Source organism: Microcebus murinus, chromosome 4, assembly GCF_040939455.1.
Source record: "Microcebus murinus isolate Inina chromosome 4, M.murinus_Inina_mat1.0, whole genome shotgun sequence".
Lineage (NCBI taxonomy): Eukaryota > Metazoa > Chordata > Mammalia > Primates > Cheirogaleidae > Microcebus > Microcebus murinus.
In genome coordinates this window covers 20,832,458-20,858,723 of record NC_134107.1, presented here as the reverse complement: position 1 = coordinate 20,858,723, position 26,266 = coordinate 20,832,458, and the positions used below count along the sequence as shown (strand labels likewise).

Here is a 26,266-nt window from a genome sequence, read left to right as displayed (position 1 = left end):
TGAAGGGTAAACAGCAGGAGTCTTAGAAACATGCCCTTCTGTGATGAGGTAAAAGTGACGAAAGCAGAAGCTTAACCATTTCAGGCTGGACCTTTAAAGGCCCGGAGAGAGGAAGCCAGCCATGCTCTGGGATTTGGTGCTGGCCGTCGAGTTCCCAGGGAGTAGGGACTCTGTAGCACCAGGGAAGGGACTTGTACCAGCAGGTTTGGGCCAGTTCTATCATGTGGCAGCCATTACTGAAAACAGGAGAAGCACAAAAATAAAGGCTGTGAAAAAAGTTTTAAGGTGTTTCCATATACACAGGCATCTTGCAGAATACAAGAAGATGGGGAAGGCAGTTTTCTAGTGGGAAATTATGTTTTCCTTCAGGAGTTTTTGGTAGGTTCAGTTGCATATCTTTGAGGCACACCAAAAAGAAATCTTACTAGCACTCACCCCCTTCTTCAGGACCACCACCACAGCCCAGCCCCACAATGAATAACTCTGAGACAACATCAGTTCTTCTCAAACAGTTTAATAGCAAATAAACAAAGGAAGGTACCACACTTGGCAGATACAAAATGACTTTTTGTCCGTGTGTCTGTGCAATTAAAACAGATTTAGGTTCCCCATTGGGACAAAAGGAAAAACACACAAAAAAAAGGAAGGAAGGAGATTCCTTTTAAACACATACTCCCTTGCTCCAAACTTGTAACAATTTTTTTTCTTTTTTAATCCACTACACAAACTCTGTGATTAGGTAAGAAAAGCGACAAGGGCTCTTCTTGCCTTTTTTTTTTTAAACCATTAAAGTAAAATCCATAATTTTCTACAGAGTACAACACAAGTTCACACAAAAAAGACATTTTCTTTTGCAAATCAAAACAGGAAAGAAAGGAAAAGCTCAAACAAGGTAAAGGAAAAGCATTTCTACGGCTGAATCACGACTTTGAGTTGATTGAATCCCGTTGTTGCTGCAGAACAGACTGTGCGTTTGGTCATAGTGGCAATTTTTTTTCTCTTCACATTGTGAAATCACTTTACATTGTTTTCTAGTAGAAAAGGCAAAAAACTGTACAAAACCCCTAGTGTTAAATACAACGTTTGTACCAATAAAAAACTCACACAGGTTTGTCTCCAAAATGTAAAGTTTCTTTTTTTTTTCTTTTTAAATTATTCACAAAAAGCAGCTGGAAATTAGAAAGGCAGCTGCCGCTCCAGGGTCTCAAATCCATTAAAACCACCACAGAACAATTAAAACAATCAGAGAGAGAAAAGGAAAAGGAAACAACGTCCAACGTTTGGCATTTGGTTTTATCCACAGGTTTTCCCAGAGCTCCTCTTGGAATTGAAAGCAAAATATATTGGCAAACACGGCTTCTCAATACACAGGAAGGGGAGCCTCAGCGCCTCCTGCCAACAGAGGCGGCTCTGTGCAGTCAGACTGTGGGGCGCACAGCAGTCTCTCAGGCTGGGGGTTCTGGCCTCTTTCCATCCAATCACCCCTTCCAGGAAATGCAGCAGCCTACCATACACTGGGCCTGCACTTGGCTGCCCTTCCCTCCTAATAACAGCAGCCTCAGGCATAATACTGGGCAACCTGCTGGGCCCCAAAGCAGAAATTCTGCGGGGCTCCCTTCTCTCACGGATCCCAGCATGGATGCTGCTCCACAGTGCTTCTACCTTCCCTGCCCCGGCCCCTTGGCTATACCTCTCCACCCTTCGCCGGACAGTCCTACTCTCCAGCTCCCCCACCCACCAGCAGCTCTGGGCTGGGTGGGATCTACCATCACCTCCCCCTGCAAACTCTTCCCTCCACAGATCCATTCAGTGACCTCTCACCTCCTTGCCTCTCCCTCCCATTCACATTCTTACTCAAGTCTCCAAGACCCTGAGGCTGGATGGTGCCACAAGAGAAGAGGGTTAGTTCCCTTCAGGGAACCAAAGAACTGGCTTGCCTGGCACCCAGGGACAGTAGCTGTTTGGCTCTTCGCCCAATTTAAAAAACACAAATCCCTGCCCTTCCCCCCACCCCACTAGCTAAGCAAGAGCAGAGCTGTGGTAAAGAGCCAGTGCGGGGTGGCTGGTGCCCAGGGCTGTAAACAGTGTGAAGACTGTAGTAATTGTGCTTGTCACCTAGCAAAAGCGCCGGCAGGTACATTGCCACTAGTGTGCAGATGGCCTCCTACAGGTGGTTACGAGCACCCTCCTTCCCTGGGTGCTCACTGCCCCTATGCGCTAAGTAAGCCTCTTGCCCACCCGTGGCCACCTTCTGGGTTCTATCTCTGCTTCTCGTGCCTCTCCAGGCCCTCCACACCCCCTCTGAGCAAGCAGCCAGTCTCCTGGATGCCCACTGAGACCTGGAGGCCACACGAGGTGACAGTCTAAGTGCACAGGCAAACGCTCTAGGGCAATAGAGGAGAAAGTTGCCACTTCAAAATAAAACAATACAATCTTGAAAAAAATAATCAACCCCACAACAATTTAAAACAGCTTCTTTGAAACCCCTTTAAATCGGTCAGTTTTTGCACAAACTATAGAAAACAGAGAGGTGAAGGTGATATATACGAAGGTGTGAAGAAACAGCAGGAAACATGCAAAACTTGTTTTTTCTGGGCATAATCTTAGTAGGAGAGGAAAAAATCCAAAACAAAAACACAAAAACGATACAAAAACAAAAACAAAAAAAATCAAAGCATCACATTTTGCTGTGGAGACTGTAGGAACAAGCATGGGGCTGAGGGGAAAGGGCAAGAGGGATCCAAGGCTCCCCGCAGACTCGCTCTAGGGAAGAACCACAAAAGAAAAAGCAAAAGAAAAAGGGCTGGCTGGGGCCCAAACTGCAGCCTGCAATCAAAAAGGAAAGGGGGTTCAGGTGCTTTCTGCAGTTGAGAACTCAGAAAAACAAAAATAAGTACAACACATGCGGTCTCCTCAAGCCCCACAAACTGTATCAGCAAAATGTGCTCAGGAGCCTCAAAGGTTTTAGTGACATCTTTTATTTCATTACTTCAAAGTTGTCTTTAAAACTAAGCACACAGAGAAACAAAGCCTAGAAACGGACTGGCTGTGTGTTCACAGAAATACAAACACCACGCGGTATGTGCTAGTAGGGCTGCTCTGAAGACAATTACAAAGAATTGGAATCACAAAATCAAGTGGTTATCTTATGAAGTTCTAGAAAAATAGATTTTTTTATATTCAAATGCAAGTTTAAATATTTCCCCTTCAGCAGTCGTTCTAGCAAAACCAATTTGGCAGCACAAAAGGGAAAAAAAAGGAAAGAAAAAACAAAGAAAGAAACAAACATAATAAAAATACACGTCAGCATCAAAGGTCAACACAAGGTCAAAGGTGAGAGTTCAAGCATCAGAGAAGCTGAAGAGACAGGGATTTGGACGATGTACTTGACGCCACATCGACATGCTTTAGGCACAACGATGAACAAACGGCAGGAATCTAGAAAAAAAAACAAACCAGAAAGAGGGAGACCCACTGAGTTACACAGAGCAATACATCCAAACAAAGAGAGAGAGAACAGGAACACTCACTGTGTGTACAGCCCTGAAATGAGGAGGCAGGGCGGGGCAGGGGCTGGGTAATGACAGGGAACTTTTGCACATGCTAACAATGGACACAGGGAAAAGTCAAAAAGGACATGGAGGACACCAAGAACACATCCAATTGCCAGAGACGAAGGGAACCTAAGGCTTGGATTTCCCTCGAACTGCCCAACTCATAAGAGAAGGTCTCTAGGGGAGCAGAGCCATGGCTCTCTCCCCACTCCCTGGTCAAGACCCAGGGGGAAAGCAGAAAATGCTGCCTGGGGTAGGAAAAATTCTTTAGGGGAGAGGGCCAGGATTTCTGCTCAATCCTATGGGGATGGCCTTAGTTCCCAGAAATCCAAGCTCTTAGCTTCCATGCAGGCCCTGGCCACTCATGTGGAACCAAGCAGACAGTGGTCTGGCTGCATTCAAGGCAAATCAGTTTCATGATGTAACCCAAGTAAGAAACAAAACTACAGCAGAAAACACATTGTAAGTGAAACCTCCACACAACAGATAAGGATTGCTTAAGACTTGACTGCGAGTCTCCACTCTCCAAGCTGAGCCCTTTCACATGTGAGACTTATAGGGGAGCAGCTTCTTCACAAAACCATCTTTGGCATGGGGAGAGAACTGTGCTCAAGGGCAGTGCTGCTGCTGTGCTAACTCACTGGGCAGGGGGAGGAGAGAATAGAGAAGTGCATGGTCCTACCAGCTGTCCATGTAAGCAGCCCAGGACCCTGCTGCGGCAAACACTCCTTTCAGAAAAGAGAACCCATGAGCAGGTATGGAGCCTCAGGGTCTGGAATCGAAGGCAGGTGGATTGCATCTTGTCTCTTATGTCATTAGGAAAGGGGTTTCATAAGGTCCCAAAGCCCAGGACAATCCATGGACAAATAATGATGGAATAGTGGAAGGGAAGAGAAAGGGGGGAGTGGGAAGGGACTGGAGTTCTGGCCAAGGAGGAAGACAGAACAGAAGGTCAGGGAGCACAGCACCGGCAGCACCCTGTGGAGCACAGCTCTCTCCTCTGCCAATTCACAGCATTAACGCCTTCCCCTTGGGCAGGTTAGCTGGGCTGCAAACGGGCCACAGAAAGTCAGTAGTTTCAATCATACACAGCACCCTGTGTGTACAACAATCACATTCTGGATTCTACAAAATCCTGGCCTTTTCCAGAGATATAATTTAGGTAATAAATATTCTCCACCCCGGAGCTGTATAAAACTTCTATAAAAATAGAAACGACATTCTTGGTTCCAGCCGGTTGGGATTCAGAACAGCGCCTCCCCAACCTAGCATATTTTTCTTTTTTTTGTTTTCTTTTTTCTTTTTTCTTTTTATTTTTTGCATTTATTTAAAAAATCCCATCATGACCCTGGAAGCCTTTAGAACAGTTTTATCCTTTGAAACACAGGACACATTTCTCCCAGTGTGCAGAATTCAAGTTTATGTGGTTCAGCTTAAGAAGTATATGTTTCATGTTTCTTAGAGGACAACAGACCCAAGTTATCGCTATGAGAATGAACAGTTGTCCCAGCTTCAATGGTATAATCCAACACCGCCAACTATCTGTACAACAGCAAGACGGTCAATCCTTGTCTGTTACCCACAGGGACAGCATGACAAGGAGAGAGCCCTCATCTGACTGAATAGCAAACCAACCCCTTTATTTTATCTTTGCTGCTAGGGGTCAGGACTATTGGTGAGGTTTAAGATTCCAGGGACCCAGGGACCCAGTCCCTGGTCGTGGCTATAGTCATACCCTAAAAGGGCTACCTCTGCCCAGGTGTATACTCCCAACAGCATGTCCTTCCTGGCTCTCCACCCCCACATCACTTCTTGGAGCAGAGGCAGAGCCCAGAGGCTATGTGGGTCACAGGCATGAGCTGGAGTGAGACCTGTGGGAGGCAGCAGGGAGCTAACTTGTAGCACGAGGACAAAAATGAACATAGTAATACTGAGGTAAATGAACACTAAATCCATACGGAGGCTGTAAACGTCCTGTTGTCTCCTCTGTCCCCAAGAACAGAAGATGGGGCTGGAGTGGTTAGAGGAAGGGCCTGCCAGGCCTCTGTGGGAATTCTACATCTGGGACACCTCAATCAAACAGGCAAATGCGGATTTCTGAATCTCGTAAGTACTAAATTCTGGCCACTGGCAAATGCAGCATGCTGGCTTAAGGGGACCTTCTGATTCAGGTTCACCAAGAAGCAGGCTCCTCCTCCCCCACCTAGATGGCTTTTGATCCCTTTGCCCAGAAGAAGTACCCTCTCTAGCTAGAACTGCAAGCCCTTCTTGGATCCACCCTCATGAGAAAATTGTGGCTTGGAATGGAGGTGATGTTCCTTGCTGTGGTGAACTGCAAGAAGGACACAAGGCAATGTTTTCCCATAGAGGCCTTCTTTAAAGAGACCTGTTGGAAATGAGCCATAGTCTAATTTGGTGTCAAAATAAACTAAAAATGACCTCTTTGGCTGCTCCTCCCAAACACCCTCCAACCAAGCAGGGCCAATCCAATACCAATGGCTGCCTGGGAAAGCTGGTAATGGGAGACAAATCCCTGCTTTTTGCATATGTCAAGCTAATTTAACAGGTTATTTCCAGAGAATTGTTAACCCCTTTTAGGAAAGAGGGGCAGAAATCCAGGATAAGAATCTGAAAAATAGGTAGCAAAACTCTCTTTCCCCAGAAGGCAAACTATGTAGGGGTTTGAGTCTCCAGCTGCCAGGGCATTACATGTCTAGTCATTCCCATTATTCTCCAAAGCCATCCCCACCTACTCTGCCTCCCACAGCTCTTGGATGTCAGTTCCCATTTCACCCACCCTTGCACTCAGGGAGATTCTGGGAGTCAGTTCTTTTTGTTCCACTCAGTTCTCTCTCTTGGGGTGGTTTGGGGCAAATTCTGATCATCATCTTTTTTAAATGTTTCCCCCTTCCCCAGGGTGGTTTGGTGTTGGTCCTTCTCAACACACACTGGTTACAAACACAGCAAACTTTAAATAAAGGGGGGAAAAAAAAAAAACTCAGGATATGGCACCTAAACTCCAAAGTAAAACACTGGAAACCAAAGCACAAACTTGTCCTCTGTACGAAGCGAAACTCCCACAGAAGGCAGTAGCCGAGTCTTCAGGGCAAGCTGTGCCTGCGAGAGTGGCAGGGATCAGGGTCCAGGGCTGTCAACCACAGCCTTAGGGCTTCGAATCATTAAGGGTGCTCCTCCCCCACTTACCAGAAGACCCTCTCACTCCAGTCTCAGAGGGGAGCACGCTCAGTAGGGCTTGCTGTCATTCTTCGAACGTTTGAGCTGCACTTTAAGCCGCTTCATGCCAATCTGAAAGCCGTTCATGGACTGGATGGCAGCTTGAGCCGAAACAGGATTGTCGTAACTTACAAAACCTGTGTGTCCAAGCAGAAACCTAGGTGAGGGACATAATGAGGCAAGGAGATTCTCAGTTCTCCTTATGAAAGAGACACCTTATGTGCTTAGTTTCAAATTCCAAATATTCTCAGTAGAATAAGAAATCTGGAAATCACATCACATGAAATAAATTAAGCTCCTCATAGTACCACTAGACATCTACATGGTATTTTTTTTTTGAGACAGAGTCTCACTCTGTTGCCTGGGCTAGAGTGCCGTGGCATCAGCCTAGCTCATAGCAACCTTACATTCCTGGGCTCAAGCAATCCTTCTGTCTCAGCCTCGAGAGAAGCTGGGACTACCTAAAGGCAAGTGCCACCATGCCTGGCTAATTTTTTCTATATATATTTAGTTGTCCAATTAATTTCTTTCTATTTTTAGTAGAGACGAGGTCTCGCTCTTGCTCAGGCTGGTTTTGAACTCCTGACCTTGAGTGATCCTCCCCTTCCGCCTCCGGCCTCCCATAGTGCTAGGATTACAGACGTGAGCCACCGTGCCCGGCCCTATATGGTACTTTAAGGTTTTTTTGCAACTCATATCCTGTATACTATTTTTCCCTCTGGAGCAACAGTGTGCATAAAAATTATTATCTCCACTATAGAAATGAGAAAACGGAGGCTCAAAAAGAGGTCATGTGATCTGACCAAGGCTGAGTTAAACAACAGCGCAAACTCAAAGCCAGCTCTTTCTGTAATCAGCCCCTTCTCTCTTAGTGGTAAAATAATTAATCCCACCCTGACACCAGAAGAGAGGCCAACATACCAAAACACTTGCTCAGGTTTGTCTGCTTGTCTATGAAAACCTTGGCAGACACGACATTTCCAAAGGGCATAAACATCTGCAGCAGGTCCTGATCTCCAAACTCCTGGGGCAGGTGGTAGATGAAGAGGTTGGCTCCCTCTGGACCTTCAAAACACCCAATGATTGGAAAAGTATCAGTGTCAAGCAAGCTCACTGCCCTGCACCAGTGGTCTTTCATTGCTACTTGTGTTAAAACTTCCACAATCTCAACAAAGAGAGATACATTTGGGGAACTAAACAGATTCTCCAAAAAACATGGGGCAGAGAATCAAAGGGCAATCACTAAACTACATTCCTTCCCTCATGTTTAGCCAAGCTCTACCTCACTGAGGATGCCTTGTGGGAAGGCAGAAAACTGGAATAATGGAGCAGGTGGACTTGCATGTGTGACAGTAAAACAGGGACTGGAGGTTCAAGGAAGAACATAGGAGTGGAGTGGACAGAGGTTTTAAACAAAACAGGTTTCAAAATTCTGCCTAGAGACAGCTGAAAGAATTCAGGCGATCCACCTGATTCCCGAACAGTTTTAGCCCTCTTAAAGTTCATGCTAGAAACCTAGAGATTTTCCTTTTTATTGAGACAGAGTCTCACTTTGTTGCCCAGGCTAGAGTGAGTGCCGTGGTGTTAGCCTAGCTCACAGCAACCTCAAACTCCTGGGCTCAAGCGATCCTGCTGCCTCAGGCTCCCAAGTAGCTGGGACTACAGCATGTGCCACCATGCCCAGCTAATTTTTTTTTTCTGTATGTATTACTTGGCCAATTAATTTCTTTCTATTTATAGTAGAGACGGTGTCTCGTTCTTGCTCAAGCTGGTTTCGAACTCCTGACCTCGAGCAATCCACCCGTCTCTGCCTCCCAGAGTGCTAGGATTACAGGCGTGAGCCACCGCGCCCGGCCAGAATATGCTTTCTTTATCCAACCACTTACACTCAATGATTTTTTTTTTTCTTTTTTATTTTTTTGAGACAGAGTCTCACTTTGTTGCCCAGGCTAGAGTGAGTGCCGTGGCGTCAGCCTGGCTCACAGCAACCTCAGTCTCTGGGGCTCAGCGATCCTCCTGCCTCAGCCTCCCGAGTAGCTGGGACTACAGGCATGCGCCACCATGCCCGGCTAATTTTTTGTATATATATTTTTAGTTGGTCAATTAATTTATTTCTATTTTTGGTAGAGACGGGGTCTCGCTCAGGCTGGTTTGGAACTCCTGACCTCGAGCAATCCGCCCGCCTCAGCCTCCCAAAGTGCTAGGATTACAGGCGTGAGCCACCACGCCCGGCCTACACTCAATGATTTTTATAACCAGAGTCTTATAATTGCAGTCCAGCCCTTCCCCAGCCACCTGTCTTCCCCACTGACAAACACATCAGGAACACTGCTGCCTCAGGGCCTTTGTACTTGCTCTTCCTCTGCCCCCAAAGCTCCTCTTCCTCTAGATACATGCATGTCTTGCTTCCTCACTTCCTTCAGGTCTCTGCTTAAAGGCCAACTCAGAGAGACTTCTCTGAGCATCCTATATAAAATGCAGCACCTCTGGCAATCCCTATCCCTCTTTCCTGTTGTTTACTCTCCCAAACACCTCACACTTTCAATTGTCTGTCTGTCTCCATAGTCTCCACCGAAGTATCAGTTCAAGAGAGACGTTCTCCCGCTGCCACAGCCCCAGGGTACAGAAGCATCTGATTCAGAGCAGGTTAAGAGGCATCAGGACTCCTTGCTGCTATGGTAAGAGGATACTCATTTCTTTTCTGCATTAGTGCTTAAACCATGCCAGCTTCTGGTTATAAAAACCCAGTCAAATCTGAGCACAAATGTGTCAGCAGGACTTTCCATTCATACAAACCACATTCAGGACTCTTTCTGGTTAGAAAGCACCTCCTAAATTTAACAGCATTCATGTCAAAGGACACACTTCCCACTCCATCAGCCCAGGGGCCACAACTCTGTCCTCAATTAGGACATTGACAAGAAAGTGAAGAAAATGTCAAATAACAGCTAATAGGAACTGTTGGATTGTCAGAAGATGGAAGATTTTCTGACAGATTTGTAACCCAGAGAGAAGACTTTCTAACAAAAACAGATTCTGGTCAAATTGATGTCAGACACAATAAGGTCAGCGTCTCTTTCTTCAGGTAAAAACTGCAGCCCTCTCCCAGGAGGGCGCACAGAGGTTCTGATCTGAGCCACATCCCAGATCGCCCTTCACAGAGTTTCTGAGTCTACTACCCCCGAGTGTTAGTCTTACCACCTAAATACAGTTCTCTCAGCCTTTGCTCTGCCTTTCAGTTCTGGTACAGGTGAAGTAACACCCCCACCCGACCTCAATCTCCCTTTGTACTCACCTTCCTTCTGGCTTCCAGCAGCACCAATACTCTGCTGTGTCAACAGATTCTGGTTGTAGAGAGTGGGGAGCGCTGCAGCAGCATATTGCTGGATACCCGAGTAGGCCTGAGTGAGGGCCTCCATGGTGCTCCCGGTGCCATTGGAAAGGCCACTGCTACCCAGGCCACCATTTAAAGCAGCCATCCCTTGTTTGGGGGAAGAGAAGGAATAATATGCTAGAAAGACTCAACTAATACCAAAGACAGGTATACTTAGGGACATCTAAGAGGGAAAAGAGCCAAAGTTCTCCCTTTCATTTCCCTCTTAGTTTCTTCCTGAGGAGGAATACCCATCTGACTGGTCAGATTTCGGGATATTCACCAGTCCTTGCTGCTAATGGGGACATTACAAAATGCCACATCCAACTGGGGTGCTCCCCATTACCTTCCTTCAGCTTATGGAAGAAGTGATGCCCCTCACTCATCTGGCTCCATTTTCTCTTTGGCTATTCTGCCACTTTCTCATACAGAGCTAGAATGTGGTAAGAGAAGAGTCCTGGGGCTGGCAGTTGAAGGGGTACATGTGATCTATGACAAGATGTGGGTAAACCCTACCATCAAAATAGCTAACATTTATTGAGTACATTCTATGTGCCAGGCACCGTATTAAGCAACGTACTCATCAGCACCTTATGTTCTTATTTCTTTTTTTTTTTTTTTGAGACAGAGTCTCGCTTTCTTGCCTAGGCTAGAGTGAGTGCTGTGGCGTCAGCCTAGCTCACAGCAACCTCAACTCCTGGGCTCAAGTGATCCTCCTGCCTCAGCCTCCCGAGTAGCTGGGACTACAGGCACAAGCCACCATGCCCGGCTGATTTTTATATATATATATATTAGTTGGCCAATTAATTTCTTTCTATTTTTATGGTAGAGACGGGGTCTCGCTCAGGTTGGTTTTGAACTCCTGACCTTGAGCAATCCGCCCGCCTCGGCCTCCCAGAGTGCTAGGATTACAGGCGTGAGCCACCGCGCCTGGCCTGTTCTTATTTCTTAATAATCCTTTAAAGTATTCTATTACTCCCACACTTCAAAGATGAGAAAATGGCTTTAGAAAGGTGGTCTAAAGTTACAGTTAGCTAAGGGGCAGGGGTGGGATTTAACTCAGGTATAATTTGAAATCCCATGATTATTTCTAACTTTATTGGGCCACTTCAATCATTCCACTGGTGCTCTCACCATAGTTAGATGTGCTTTCTGCATAAGGAATGGCCTGATGAAAACTAGGGGCTGCGCCTTACCTGCCAAAGAGCCAACGTTGAGGCCAGCCGTTGCTCCAGCTAATGTCTGTAGGGCTCCAAGTGAGGCTATGGGGTTCACAGAGTTACTGCTGCTGGAGCTAGGTGAGGACCCTGCTATTAGAAACCCAGGAATTAAACTCAAGCCATCACTTGCCTTTTCTTGTCAACAGAAACCAAGCACAAGTGTGACACTATCCAAGTATCCTATTTGCAGAGAGGTTTTCAGTTACTAATTCTTGTAACTGTCCTTGCAGGACACAGACAAATAATGACTACAAACAAACTAAAAATTCTGAGATTTCCCTTAAGTCAGAAGAAGACATTTGAAAATTTGTTGTTCATATTCTGACCCCTCTGGAAATCAGCATTAACTTCTTTCCAGAATGACTTTTTCCCCCCCAGTCAGAGTCTAACTTTGTTGCCCAGGATAGAATGCCGTGGCATCAACCTAGCTCACAGCAACCTCAAACTCCTGGGCTCAAGTGATCCTACTGCCTCAGCCTCCTGAGTGGCTGGGACTACAGGCATGCGCCACCATGCCCAGCTAATTTTCTCTATATATTTTTAGTTGTCCAATTAATTTCTTTCTATTTTTAGTAGAGACGGAGTCTTGCTGTTGCTCAGGCTAGTTTCGAACTCCTGACCTTGACCTCACGCCTCCGCCTTCCAGAGCAGTAGGATTACTGGTGTGAGCCACCTCGCCTGGCCTCTCTTTGGGCTCTTTTTTCAAATAGATAGGATCTGCCCAAGACACACAATGGCACACTGGCCCCTATTACATGCTTACCTGAACTGGTGAGCACGCTGAGGGGACTGCTGGATGTAGTGAGAGCATTGGTACCACTTGGTGTGTTCTGAGCTGCACTAGCTGCAGCAGCTAGTGCAGCCAAATTCTGTAACTGCATTGCATTTAACCCTGCAACATCCAAAGCAAGAGATCAGCCAGCAGATAAGGGGGCCTCATATCTGTTCCAGCAATGACAGCACACACTGGCAGAAGGCTGGTCCAAGACAAAGACGAACTGTTCTAGATAAGCCCTACAAGTATTACAGGGTTCCAAAAAAGATTCACATGTCACTCATTAAGAAACTTGAAATCATTTCCTCAGAGAAGAGACAGCTAATCCAATAGCACACCATCCCAAATGAGTAGTAATAAAGGAATGGACAATTAGGAAACCAGGAAAGAGGGGCATACCTGTTGCCTACTATGGGGCCAGGAACCCAAGAGAACAATGCCAAAACCTCTGGTAAAGAACAGGATTACATCCAAGTTCCTCACTTACACTTTATAGGGGATTTGCTCTCTATAATAGAGGTAAACAAGCAGAAAATGTAGCTGAGATGCAGAAGGCCCAGGAGAATGACAGATGAGAATACATATGAGAACAGCAACAGGAGAAAGAATAAAGAAAACATCATCACTTGAATAGCAGATTAATCATTGGAAAAAGAGAAGAAAAATCACTAAAGGAAAGACTTCCAAGTAGAACATAGGCAACACAGTTAAAAGAAGAGTAAGATATCTGAACGATGCTGTAGATGTTGCAAAACATTTACTAGATGACGGAAAGGTAGATGGGGTGGGGGTAAGGGGAAAGTGGAAAGAGCAGGTGAGAATAAAAATATAGAGTACAATCTAACAACTTTCTATAAACATAGCCAACTATAATTCCCTAGAACTGAACAACTATCAAAAATTTTTTACCTGCAAAATGTAATTCACTGAAAACTACCCCTTCCTCAAACGTTCTTGCCTAGCCATAACCCACTGCAGAGGGTGTAGGCAACAGACAGCTTTGGAATTGCCCCACTCCCTATTCCCCACGAATTTCTGCTGGCCTCTGGCTTGGGTTTGTCTGTGGAATCCCATTTTGTTATAAACTAGGATGTATTTGTCATTAAGTTTTCTGTGTATGTTAACAGCAAGAACAATCCTTCTAAGAAACAACAAGTATAAGACACACAAGTAAACTAACTGCTTGGACTCATAGCGTTTCTATACAGAGTCACTTTATTGTGGAAATAAAGATTTCCTGCAATTTTCTCCTTATCAGAATGGCCTCAGACAGCCTACAGGTGCTAAAAGCTCTTTTCTATTTTCTTTCCCAACAGTAACCTAAAATGATGAGGGGCGGCAGACAACCTCAGAGCAATGTGGCATCAACTAGCAACAGAGGCGCCTTATAGAGACAAAGCAGTTGAGTCTTAAGATGTTCATCTTAGCTTAGGTTAACATAATGAGCGGAAAAAATTTTTTTTATACAAACAGCACAAAATTCTTAGACTGTTGTGAGGTGGGTCTGTTGGCCTGGGTGCTGCTGCTCCTCTGCAGCAGTGTAACACTTACCTCCCATTGGGTGGAGGCTGCTCAAGGTGTTGAGGTTCCCAGAGGAGGCAGTCTGCTGAAGGAGCTGCAAATAAAGCTAGACATTACACCAAAAAACAGAACAAGAGTGAGAGTGAGGGCTGGTTCTGCATCTGGGATAACTCTACAGCACAGCAAAGCGAGAGTGCAGAGGCCCCCAGAGAGAAGAAAGTCGAAGACAAGAACCCAAGCCAACACAACAGAAACATGAGGCTCATGACAGCACAGAACAATACAACATAGCTAAAGCCCTGGCCCAGAAGATAGAATGTTCACTGAGTACTGAGCCATGCTCAAGTTCCTGGGCAGCAGAATACAGCACAGTAGCAGAAAGAAGTAGAGCAGGGTAATAAGCTAAACTCAGGCAGCTGTACAGGCAACTGTGATCCATGTCTCTGTATGGATGACCACCATTTCTAGTTCCCCTCTCCCAAGTTCTCCTAAGGTAGATGCACACATCTTATTCTGTAGATTGTTTCCATCTGGATACTCAATTTCTACTTCACAAAACTATTTTAAACATCAAATCTGACCATTTCATGGTATTTCCTGGAGTCAGCCTTTTACAGTCACAATGGACCCCATGACTAATCAATTGCTCCCATGCTACACATTTATCCAACTCTATTTATCTCCTCCCCTCCAAAACTGGTCTTCATTGTTGCAGATGACAAAATAATTGATGGATCAGTCTATAACAGGTTCAGTGTATGTTCTCCTTCAATGGTTGTCTCATAACAAATAAGAAGGCTTTTTGTAAGCTTATGGAATTCTGTGACATTACTCTGTATCACAGCAAACCACAACCTTCATCTAACCAATCTGCTGGAAACCTTTGCTCCATTCAAACCCAATTACTGTTCCTAATGGAAAATTGGTATTCTTATACTGGATACTTTATACAACCTGCTTCTCATTCTTATAAACCTGTGACCTGGTTCCTTTGTCATGAATTCTTCTAGGCTACAGTTCATGGTTGGGTTTAAGGAGGTCCACAAATCTCCAGAAACAGAATGGAAACAAATGTACACACACACACTTTTTTACTACTGCTCAAAGGGGTTTACCCCTCATAAAGATTAAGAACCATTGTTCTAGTCCAGTAGCATTCTCAGTTGGTTCAAGTTCACGTATTCTAGAAAGAACCTCATTATTAATGATGATGTCCTATCACTTAACACAATCCATTAGCACCTGTGTCATTTTAAAAAAATAATAAAATATTTTAAAAATATTTTTTAAATAATAAAATATCTCCCCAAATACCTTTTATAAAACGTGTCTTCCTTTTTATCTTAAACACCTTGGGCAATGTATTCAGTCTTAACTGGTGAACTATGCTTACTATACTTGGCACCTTCATTTCCTCCCTAAATGAGAACAGCTCTTGTGGCAGGGATCATGTCTTACTGAAATGAAGAGACCACAGCTCTCAACACATACCATCACGCACTTGCTGGTTGTGGCAATGACTACAAAAAGGCGATTCTTCCCTAAAAAGAGGCTCCTAAACTCTCTAAGAAAAGCAAATGCATATCATGGAGATCATTTTCAAAGCATTATCATTTTGGAAGAAGACTAAAATCTCTCAATTTTCTGAACTTACAAGCAATTTTCAGCACTAAGAAACAATTTAATTTGTTAAAATATAACCACCCTCTTTTTTTTTTTTTATTTCAGAGAAATTCTAGCTAAGATACACTGGAATTTTTCCTAAGATTTTAGAAATATGAAAACCAGGGGAGATCAAATTAACCAAAATTTAGTACTAGGTGACAGAAACCACTGCCTTTCTGGTGTTTCCATACAGAATAATACTTGAAAAGTTGACAAGTGAATAACTATACTGTTCATTACCATGTGGATATTTCTCAACTATCCATATAAATCTAATGGTTTTACCATTTTATAGCTTCAGAGGTGACCTTTTCTTTTTGACTCACAGACGAAATGGTTTCAAGTGTCTTGTGCTGGCTGTAGTTGTTTCAAGGGTTAAAGCAGTAAAATAATCCCCTGTAACATACTGCAGTCTTAGTAAATCTAAATAGCAAACTGGACCTAGACCTTTTGGACTATTATGGCTCACACGCAACAATAGAGAGACCAAATTAAAGGAAGACTATTAACAATGTAGTGAAATGGAATATATACCTGTAATTATAATTTAATAATGTCCATGTTAATCTCTTGATCTCTCAGTCCACTGAAAGAAACATTTATCATATTCTTTAGGAAAGACTCAACAGGATTTAACACTGCCCTTTATATCCAAAAGAAGGAAATACTAGAATTTCACTTAAATCATAGCAATGGCCTCAGGATATATATATATATATACAGAGAGAGAGAGAGAGAGATACATACTAACATGACTTAAAGAACATAGCATTGTATGAATATTTATGTAAAATTTCTGTATGCCACAAGTTGTAAATGCCACTGTATCTGTTAGCTAGGGACAGCAGAAGAAGAAACAGGCTGGGAGCTTGCACAATTTGCAGAAAGCAAACCACAAAGACTCACTGCTAAATACTGGGGTCCAAGAGTATTTAGACCAGCAAGGTTTCCCCACACAGATGCTGCGCTGATTTGCTGCATCTGTTGCTGGAGCTGCTGGGCCATTCTCTTCTGTTCTTTGTCCTTCTGTGTATCAGCAAATTTTACAACCATGGGTGATGAGCAACCCTATGAAAACACCAAAACCAAAGGGTCAAATTCCCTCTTCTGGGTGAAGGAAATATCCTCCTTTTTGGTGACATGCAGGCTGCAATCTAATTTCACTCATTGCCAAATGACATGAGTGACAAGGGACAATTTCTTAATAAAAGAGTAACTATTTTCTTTATGTTATTTTAAAAGAAAGCATTGGGTTTTAACTTTAAGAGAGACTGGCTTTTTAAATTTCTGGACAATTAGATGCTATACATACTGCTGGACTTTGATGGCCAATTGTCCTAATATTCTGAAGCTAAGGAATTTCCCCATTTCATCTATCTACTCCCTACCTCCATGGTCTGTGCTTGGTGCATTGCCTTGATAGCCGTCTGTGCCATGGCTCTTGTTGTAAAAGTCACAAATGCACAACCTGGTAAGAGAAGAATCAATAACTCATCCATTCACTTATTTATCTGACAGATATACTGAGTACCTACTATGTGCTGACTACCATACCAGACCAGACAGTGTCCCTATTTTCAGGAGTTCATGAGCTGGTAGAAGAGACAGATGTTACAATAGAGTGATAAGTGCTATAATGAAAAACCAAAGACCTACAGAAAAGAAAGAAAGTGCTTGAAGGAGAAAAGAAGAATCATATCCTCTAGTTCCTCTTTTTTTTTTTTTTTTTTTTAAAGAGGCAGTGTTTAAATCTGTCACCCAGGCTGGAGTGCAGTGGTATGATTATCTTACTGTAACCTCAAACTCCTGGGCTAAAGCAATTCTCCTGCCTCAGACTCCCAAAGTGCTAGGATTACAGGAGTGAGCCAGAGCAACTGGCCCTCTAGTTCCTCTTGAAAAGAAAATAAACTAGGAGAAAGAAGTGTTTCCATTTTGCCATCAAGAACTTCTCCAAGCACAAAAAGTGAAAATTTTAATGCACAACACTGATGTGCAGAATGTAGACTAAGTAGAGCAGTTGAGAGAATAAAAAAGGAATCAACTGGTAGGAGTCACTGAAACGGGACCCTACATATACAGCAGGGAGGAATAGGCCCAATCTTTCCAATGTGACAAGGCCATGTTGGCTAGGGATCACTGGTCAAAAATGAAAGAGATTCCAAATTTAAAGCAAGTATCCTTAAAATTTAAATTGTCTCTACCTCGGCTCAGGCCATCAGGTCCCCGCAATATCCGGCACTCTTCAATCTGTCCAAATGAAGAGAACATGACTCGGATGTCATTTTCAGTGCACTTCTTGGAAATCATACCAATAAACAGCTTCCTGTCTTCCACTGCTAAGAGAGTAAAACACAAAAGGCTTGAACATTCCTACTAGAAGAGTCAGGGTAGCACAGACTTGGGAGCCAGACCGCCTGAGTTTGAATCATGGCTCTGTGCCTTCATATTGTATATCATGGATTCCAAGACACACATTTTTCCCCCATAATTTTGCATCTCCTCTTACAACCAACGGTATCTTAAAAATTATAATTGGAAGCATTTAGATGAAATATGGTAGTTTTGTGATCTTGTGAAAGTTACTTAAGCATTCTGTGCCTGTTTCCTCATCTAATTAATAGGGATAACTAGGTTTGCTTCAAAGGCTAGCAGTAGGTATTAAATGAAAAGTGCTTAGCATCTTGCTTAGTACTTAGTATTATTTGCTCTTACTAGCAATACTTCCAAAGAAGAAAGAGGAAGAGGTTTTCACACTTATTTGATATGACAACAGGAAAAGAACACACCTTTTAGTGAATGTAACTATTTTCCTTTTCTGTTTTCTTGAATACTAAGTTCTCTTTTCTAACTTGTTCATTTTTCCCCTCAGCTCTTTCTAAAATGTTCTTGTAATGTTTCCCTGTCAATTCTATTTTCCCCATTTATGATACTCATTTTTAAAAAAACTGAGACAATTTAAAGGAGAGATTACTTAGAGCACAATTCAATCTAGACAGCAAACTAGGAAGAAATCTTATAAGGAGAAGAGTTCACATGCTTGCTTACCATTGTTCTTCTCACTGTCAGCAGGTTTCATCTGTATAGGATGATGCATCTACAAAGGAAAACACATGAGTATTATCACTGTATATGTTGATGGCACTCAAAAATTTAAATGAGGACTCTAAAACAAATATCAAAACCAGAGCCTTAAGAGTTCTCTTTTTTTTTCTGAGACAGAGTCTCACTCTGTTGCCCGGGCTAGAGTGCCATAGTGTCAGCCTCACTCACAGCAACCTCAAATTCCTGGGCTCAAGCAATCCTTCTGCCTCAGCCTCCCGAGTAACTGGGACTACAGGCATACGCCATCATGCTCAGCTAATTTTTTGTACACATTTTTAGTTGATCAATTAATTTCTTTCTATTTTTTAGTACAGATGGGGTCTTACTCTTGTTCCAGCTGGTTTCGTACTCCTGACCTCGAGTGATCCGCCCGCCTAGGCCTCCCAGAGTGCCAGGATTACAGCCATGAGCCACCACGCCTGGCCAGAGTTCTCTCTAAACTCATGTCTGCCTCATGATCTTTACCCACAAAATGTAATAGATAGAATGGGAGTCAAGAAGTCAAAATACAAATTAGCCACATGTGGTAGCACATGCCTGGAGTCCAAGCTACTCGGAAGGCTGAGGCAGAAGGATGGCTTGAGCCCAGGAGTTTGAGGTTGCTGTGAGCTGGGCTGACGCGTTGGCACTCTAGCCTGGGCAACAGAGTGAGACTCTGTCTCAAAATAAATAAATAATAAATAAATAAATAAAATAAAAAGAAGTCAAAATATCCAAGACACCTGGCTTAGAGAAAACTTTCAGCCTATCTTTTTTTGAAATGCTCCCTTTTACATCAATTCCTTCTTACAGTTACCTTTTTCCTAAAATGGCTTTCAGTGTGCATCTAATATGAATAAGTATATCCCATGCATCAAAACTACCACAGTCCCATTTACTAATAGGAGCTTTCTTACCCCTGGGAGGACCTTCATGTTGTGAAGAGCATTCTGCGCTTCTAATGCAGCTTTACGGGTGTAAAATGTAACAAAACAGCACCCTGCAATAAACAGATTTCACAAAACCAAACTTTGAAAACAGACAATTCCAAGAGCACTCCTTCCTCCATGGCCATGTTGGAACTTAAAGGGCTGGGTTTATTAAAACCGTCATGAGGGAAGAGGATGAATATGTATTTTCTTTATTACTTTATTCTCCTAGTTATATTAAAAGTCCTCTTTAGCTGCTCATATAAATCTCAGGAAAAGATGACTTCCCTTACAGCGGTCATGTGCCATTCCATTCACTCCACCCACTTGGAGCGCCACGTAGTGTGCTAGGTAAGAAGTCTTAGCTGTAAACAAGACAGATAGGGCTCTGTACTCTTGAAGCTTGTAGTCTACCAGGAACTCTTTCTTTTTGTGCTCTCTATAACAAACCACTCCCTACAGCATAGCCAAGTTCTACCACTTGCTTCAAACATAATTATCACTTATTAAATTATAAAATTATTTAAGAGCAAGAACCTCTTAACATCTTTTTTTGGACTCTTGGTTCTCATCAAATATAAATATAAATATAAAACTTCTAACAACACATAGTGTTGCCTCAGATCTGCAGATTTTGTGCATTATATCTTTATGTGGAATAGGAGGAAGGAAGTATATCTTCTAAATCCTGGGCTTCAATGTTCTGAAGCACCCATATTCCCAAGAGATACAAAATAGATTTCTTCCAAAATCATGCTGGAGTTAGGATTTTAAATTACTGAGTGTTATTTTGCTAGTCATTTTCAGAAACTATGATACTTTATATTTTAAGTTATTTATGCCACAAAAAGAAAATAATTTGTCTCCTTCTAGATACTTTGCTATTAACCTGTTCGCAAATTTATAATTATGTTTTTCACATTTGTATTGTAGAACACCCTCTACAGAAAATTATTTTGAAATTGGTCAACTGGAAAACAAGAACATGTCTGTGTGTAGATGTGGCGAAGCTAACACCTATCTACAGCCAGTCTTGTGAAATAGATATTTCTGGAAGTAGCTCAGTCTTTCTTCTCCTGTTCATTTAGTAGGCTACAACAAATAAGTTGCCTAAACAAGTCCTTCCTGAAAGGTCTCTGTAATACTAACAAAAAATCCAGGGTATGCAGATCTTTCTCTTTTAGTTTACCCTAGTCAAAGCACTGAAGAAAACCTTAGGTGGCTGGTTTACTTCCATTTTATTTATTTCATTCCATTCCCAAGACCAAATGTGACATTCACATGGGTATGGTCTACTGAATTTAAAGCTATCACAAAGGACTGCCCAAGATCCAATTTACAAATTATCCTCATGTCGTCACCTTAACTTTTCATTTTTATGTCATTAGATATGTCTGTATTAGAAGATACAGCTACTATAAAAAGACAGACATTTCCCCCTATGACTTAGGAAAATTCTGGCTATGAGTGACAGAATACACACGGCTAAAATTACATATAAAAAACCAAAGTCCTGACCTTTGCTCTGAGGAGGGTTCTGGCTCCTATCCCTTAGGACGTTGATTTCGTAGACAGCACCATACTGTTCGAAGAGTTCCCGCAAGTCCTTTTCAGACCAGGTTCTCGGAACCTGGCCCACAAACATCTTGATGGCATCCAGATCTGGTTGGTCTGGGTGGTCCAGGGTGCCGTTCATTTTCTTTGAGCTGCATAAGATAAAATAAAACCTCTATTATATATTCATGCTGCTTTCCAGAGGGAGTTTATTTTCTTTAAAGATCTCAATTAGGCCGGGCGTGGTGGCTCATGTCTGTAATCCTAGCACTCTGGGAGGCCGAGGCAGGCGGATCACTAGAGGTCAGGAGTTCGAAACCATCCTGAGCAAGAGCGAGATCCCGTCTCTACAATAAATAGAAAGAAATTAATTGGCCAACTAATATATATAGAAAAAATTAGCCGGGCATGGTGGCACACGCCTGTAGTCCCAGCTACTTGGGAGGCTGAGGCAGGAGGATTGCTTGAGCCCAGGAGTTTGAGGCTGCTGTGAGCTAGGCTGACACCACGGCACTCACTCTAGCCTGGGCAACAAAGTGAGACTCTTGTCTCAAAAAAAAAAAAAAAAAAAAAAAAGATCTCAATTAGGCCGGGCATCTGGGCGTGGTGGCTCACACCTGTAATCCTAACACTCTGGGAGGCCGAGGCAGGCAGATTGCTTGAGGTCAGGAGTTCGAAACCAGCCTGAGCGAGACCCTGCCTCTACTAAAAATAGAAAGAAATTAATTGACCAACTAAAATATATATATATACACACACAAAATTAGCTGGACATGGTGGTGCATGCCTGTAGTCCCAGCTACTCATGAAGCTGAGGCAGGAGGATCACTTGAGCCCAGGAGTTTGAGGTTGCTGTGAGCTAGGCTGACGCCACGGCACTCACTCTAGCCTGAGCAACAAAGTGAGACTCTGTCTCAAAAAAAAAAAAAAAAAAGATCTCAATTACCTTCTAAAAAAAGTAGAGGAAAAAAATTCTACTTCTTTCATTATTTCAATTTGATTTACCAGAGTTTCCCAGTCCTCTCTTGCCATGGCCACCCATTCCATTAGATGTAAAACTAAAGTAAGCATTCTGATTGGGACATTACAAGTTTTAACTGAGGAACTGACAATGTCACTCATTTCTTGGAGAAATCATGAGAATTCTCAGAGGAACTTAACGGGTAAAGCTCCCAAAGCAAGATCAAGTTTTAATTTTTTTTTTGTAGATGGAGTCTCACTCTGTCACCTGGGCTAGAGGGTTATCGTGTCAACCTAGCTCACAGCAACCTCAAACTCCTGGGCTCAAGCGATTCTCCTGCCTCAGCCTCCCAAGTAGCTGGGACTACAGGTGTGCGCCACACGCCTGGCTAATTTTTCTATTTGTAGTAGAGACAGGGTCTCACTCTTGCTCAGGCTGGTCTTGAACTCCTGACCCCAAGCGATCCTCCTGCCTAGGACTCCCAGAGTGCTAGGATTATAGGGGTGAGCCACCACACCCAACCCAGTTTTAATAATTTTTAAGCATAGTTAACAAAACAGTTTTTAAATGTCCATAAAATAACAAAGGACTATTGATCACAGGTAAGTACTCTTCAATGTATACAATGACAGGTGAAGTTTCCTTTCAGATGTTAGAACAGAAGCACTTGATTTCCAAGGCCTAAACTAAGAACTGATTAGAATGCTGGCCTTTGAATGTGGCTGTCTCATTCATGATTCCAGTGTTCTTGAGTCAGGTCTCCAGACCAAAACAAAGCTCTGCATCTTAAATTTCTAAGTGACTGTGCCATAAATATATACAATGTTGTAGTTTTTTTGTTTGTTTCTAGGTCACCCAATTTACTGCTATTTCTCCAAGACTTTACCAAGTTGATTTCCTAACGACTGAAACCATTTAAATGTCCACAAATTCCTCCAGTCCTACCACACCAAATTTGTATTGTTCATATTTAAATGCCTCTTTCCTACCCTGCCACTGTTAAGAACCTAGGAGGGACTCTTACACTGTTTTTATTGAGAACATACACACCTCTTTCAAAGTCCTTCTCCTACTACTGTTTCAAGACCTAACTCTTAGTATTTACCTAAACTATAAATAACTTAAATTCCAACAATTAGAATGGTTGGTTAGCTTTCATATTAGTATTTGTTGCTTAATCCAGAAACCATATCATATTAAAAATTTCCAGGTTCTAAAATCCAACCCTAAATAAAATGCTAGTTTTCTTTAAACAAAAAATAGGCCAGGTGTGATGGCTTAGGCCACTTTGGAAGGCTAACATAGGAGGATCACCTGAGGCCAGGAGTTTGAGACCAGTCTGACCAAGTGTAAGATCCTGTCTCTATTAAAAATAGAAACATTAGCTGCATGTGGTGGTGTGCGCCTATAGTCCCAGCCATTTGGGAGGCTGAGGCAGGAGGATGGCTAGAGGCCAGAAGTTTGAGGTTGCGGTGAGCTATGATGACATCACTGCACTCTAGCCAAGGAGACAGAATAAGACTTTGTCTCAAAACAAACAAACAAAAATTCCACCACTGGTATCTTCTGAATGCTGAATCTGTGAAAAGAGTTCAGCCTCTATCTTTTTTTTTTTTTTTTTTTTTTTGAGACAGAGTCTCACTTTGTTGTCCAGGCTAGAGTGAGTGCCGTGGCGTCAGCCTAGCTCACAGCAACCTCAAACTCCCGGGCTCAAGCAATCCCTCTGCTTCAGCCTCCCGAGTAGCTGGGACTACAGGCATGCACCACCATGCCCGGCTAATTTTTTCTATATATATTAGTTGGCCAATTAATTTCTTTATACTTACAGTAGAGACGGAGTCTCGCTCTTGCTTAGGCTGCTTTCGAACTCCTGACCTCAAGCAATCCGCCCCCCACAGCCTCCCAGAGTGCTAGGATTACAGGCATGAGGCGCCGGCCAGCCTCTATCTTTTAATTCCCAAATCTCTTATAATTGAACAGAAGCCATTCTCATGCCACCTTTGATTAATCTAGCACTAACTATCAAAGCTATAAGACAAATGGCATATAAGACCAATTCTGTTAAGGTTCCCCATATTTTTCTAGGTTAACTAGTCAGCCACATACCCCAGGACTCCAACAGTACTAAATTTGCACATTCATTATATTGTTAGTATTTAACAGCTTTTAACATAATCTGGTTGTATCTACCTCTCCCAATTAGACTGACAGCTCCCTGAAGGCAGAAACTACCTCCTATTCATTTTTGTAACCATACCTGGTATCACAAGGTTCAAAGTAAGCACTCAAATGTGGGATGGGAGGAATTTCTTCTTAATAGTCTCAACAATTCCCCCTATTTAAGCAATTAGTCCAGATAAAATGTTGTGCAAAGAGGGCTCTCAAATTTAAGAACAGCTATTATCTATGATTATTTGATTGCCACAGAATCAATCTGCCCTTTTTTTCTTTTAAGGATTTGAAATGCTTCATTTTATTGGTTTTCCTTTAATCTGTTAATTTAAAACTATGTGTGGCAGGTTGTTGCAAAAATGTAATTGCTTTTAAAAGCGTAATCCTAACCTAATAGACACCAGCTACCATGATGATCAAAGCCCTATGACTAGGGAAATAATAGGTGTCATTCCCTACAACCTGCACCCAAAAACTTTAATTCAGTATTAATAGCATATCAGTATTAATAGCATTTCATTGAAATGTTGCTAATTTTTCATATTTCAATTCTAGGGAGGGTTAACACAGAACCCCAGTGGTGCACAGAATATATATATTATGATAATATGGAAGCTGAGAAGTATTAAATATTTCTGAAAAGAGGCAAGGGTTTATTCGTTTGTATGACATTGGAGGCAACTGCTCCTCCAGTTTGCCCTTTCTTCTGCTGTGTGCCATTTCTAAACTTTCTACCATGTTTCCCCGAAAATAAGACCTTCCCATAAAATAAGCCCTAGCAGGATTTCTAAGCATTTGCACAATATAAGCCCTACCCCGAAAATAAGACCTAGTGATGGGCGTGGCTACATAGCCTATCTGCACAAGCCATGGCATTCTGTAGCAGAGTAAGAGCTCTATTGCTCAACATGAGAGACTGGGGCATTGGTTCTAAAGGAAATAGAGTCGTAAGAAATTCAGGATGGAATTCAGGGTTTGGAGAGTTATGATGATGTTCCAGAAGATGACAACTTAACTATATTTCAATAAATGTAGATTGTTGTACTGTACTTAAAAAAAATAACACATTCCCTGAAAGTAAGCCCTAGGGTCTTCTTGAGGAAAAATAAATATAAGAACCTGTCTTATTTTCGGGGAAACACAGTATATACTGTTCAGCGCAAAAGCATAAACACTTAAGTGTTAATTACAGTTTCTCCAAAAGTTCAGTAGACACGCAGGCTTCTAGACAAATGTCTTCCTTTTCCTGTCTTTGACTCTCCAAATCTTTTTCTCTTTCTTCATGTCTACCTTCATTCCATGGGCCACCTTTCCCCCCTTCATATACCAATTCAATAGCCAGGAGAATACCTTACAACAGTGCTATTCAAAGTTTTGCCCAAGGACCAGGGGCAATCTTCAAATTTAACTTTTTAGAAATTTTTACAGAAATTAGGCTGAGAATTTTATATTTACCCAATCTAATAATGATAGTAATAATAAACGTAAAATGTAAGCTCATACTTCATTTTTCTATTAATACTTAATTTTTTTTTTTTTAAGCAGCTAGACTAGCATAATTACTTAATTTTTATTGCATTGCACAAGGGAGTCAGGGGTAAGGAAATAAATGGTCCTTTGCCCACAGTCTGAGAAGCACTGCTCAGACACAGCAAGAACCACATGTATATCCATTTATGTGTAACAAGCAGTCACTAACTTTCTCAACTGCTATTATGTCTGGAGAGATGTGCAACAATGCTTTTCCATCCTCCCTCTTTCACATATACTTCTAATATGCATGTTTGTTCTGAAGGTTACAAGTAACCACTGCATAAAAAAGACACCTGGGAACAAGACATCCAGTGTGACATACCCAGGATCCTACATAATCCAACTATCCTATATATTACTAAATACATTCTCAAATCTGTGCCTTACCTCCCTGCTCTATAGAGAGCTAGCTCCTCAGGGTCAGTGGTCATGAATTTTGTGTATTTATTATGTCCATTCAAGTACCAGAGAATTCAGCAGCCTGATGAAGTATCTATAGTACCCTCGTCATTCTTAAGAGGCAAGTCTACTAGAAAATCTCAGCCAGGCACGGTGGCTCACACCTGTAATCCTAGCACTCTGGGAGGCCAAGGCAGGAGGATCGTTTGAGCTCAGGAGTTCGAGACTAGCCTGAGGCAAGAGTGAGACCCCATCTCTACTAAAAATAGAAATTAGCTGGACAACTAAAAAAATA

General features: G+C 42.6%; 1 protein-coding gene across 21 annotated transcripts in view; it reads right to left on the bottom strand.

Annotated features, from left to right (window-relative positions):
* Window positions 1–494: 494 nt before the first annotated feature.
* The window catches only part of CELF1 (CUGBP Elav-like family member 1), an 82,709-nt gene continuing 56,937 nt past the window's right edge, over window positions 495–26,266 (bottom strand). For 7 of the 21 annotated variants that reach the window (XM_076001876.1, XM_012788700.2, XM_076001887.1 and 4 more), the window contains 13 exons: window positions 20,871–21,058; window positions 19,341–19,423; window positions 18,388–18,436; window positions 17,544–17,678; window positions 16,731–16,810; window positions 16,249–16,410; window positions 13,708–13,783; window positions 12,145–12,273; window positions 11,358–11,471; window positions 10,084–10,269; window positions 7,710–7,853; window positions 6,759–6,925; window positions 495–3,438 (listed from right to left, as the gene is read on the bottom strand). In XM_076001876.1, the coding sequence (XP_075857991.1) occupies window positions 6,798–6,925; window positions 7,710–7,853; window positions 10,084–10,269; window positions 11,358–11,471; window positions 12,145–12,273; window positions 13,708–13,783; window positions 16,249–16,410; window positions 16,731–16,810; window positions 17,544–17,678; window positions 18,388–18,436; window positions 19,341–19,423; window positions 20,871–21,058 (1,474 nt within the window). In that variant the 3' untranslated portion in view covers window positions 495–3,438; window positions 6,759–6,797. Of the gene's footprint in view, window positions 6,672–6,758; window positions 6,926–7,709; window positions 7,854–10,083; window positions 10,270–11,357; window positions 11,472–12,144; window positions 12,274–13,707; window positions 13,784–16,248; window positions 16,411–16,730; window positions 16,811–17,543; window positions 17,679–18,387; window positions 18,437–19,340; window positions 19,424–20,870; window positions 21,062–26,266 lie in introns of those variants that run through there. The other 14 variants (XM_076001882.1, XM_076001894.1, XM_076001893.1 and 11 more) reach the window with 8 other exon arrangements.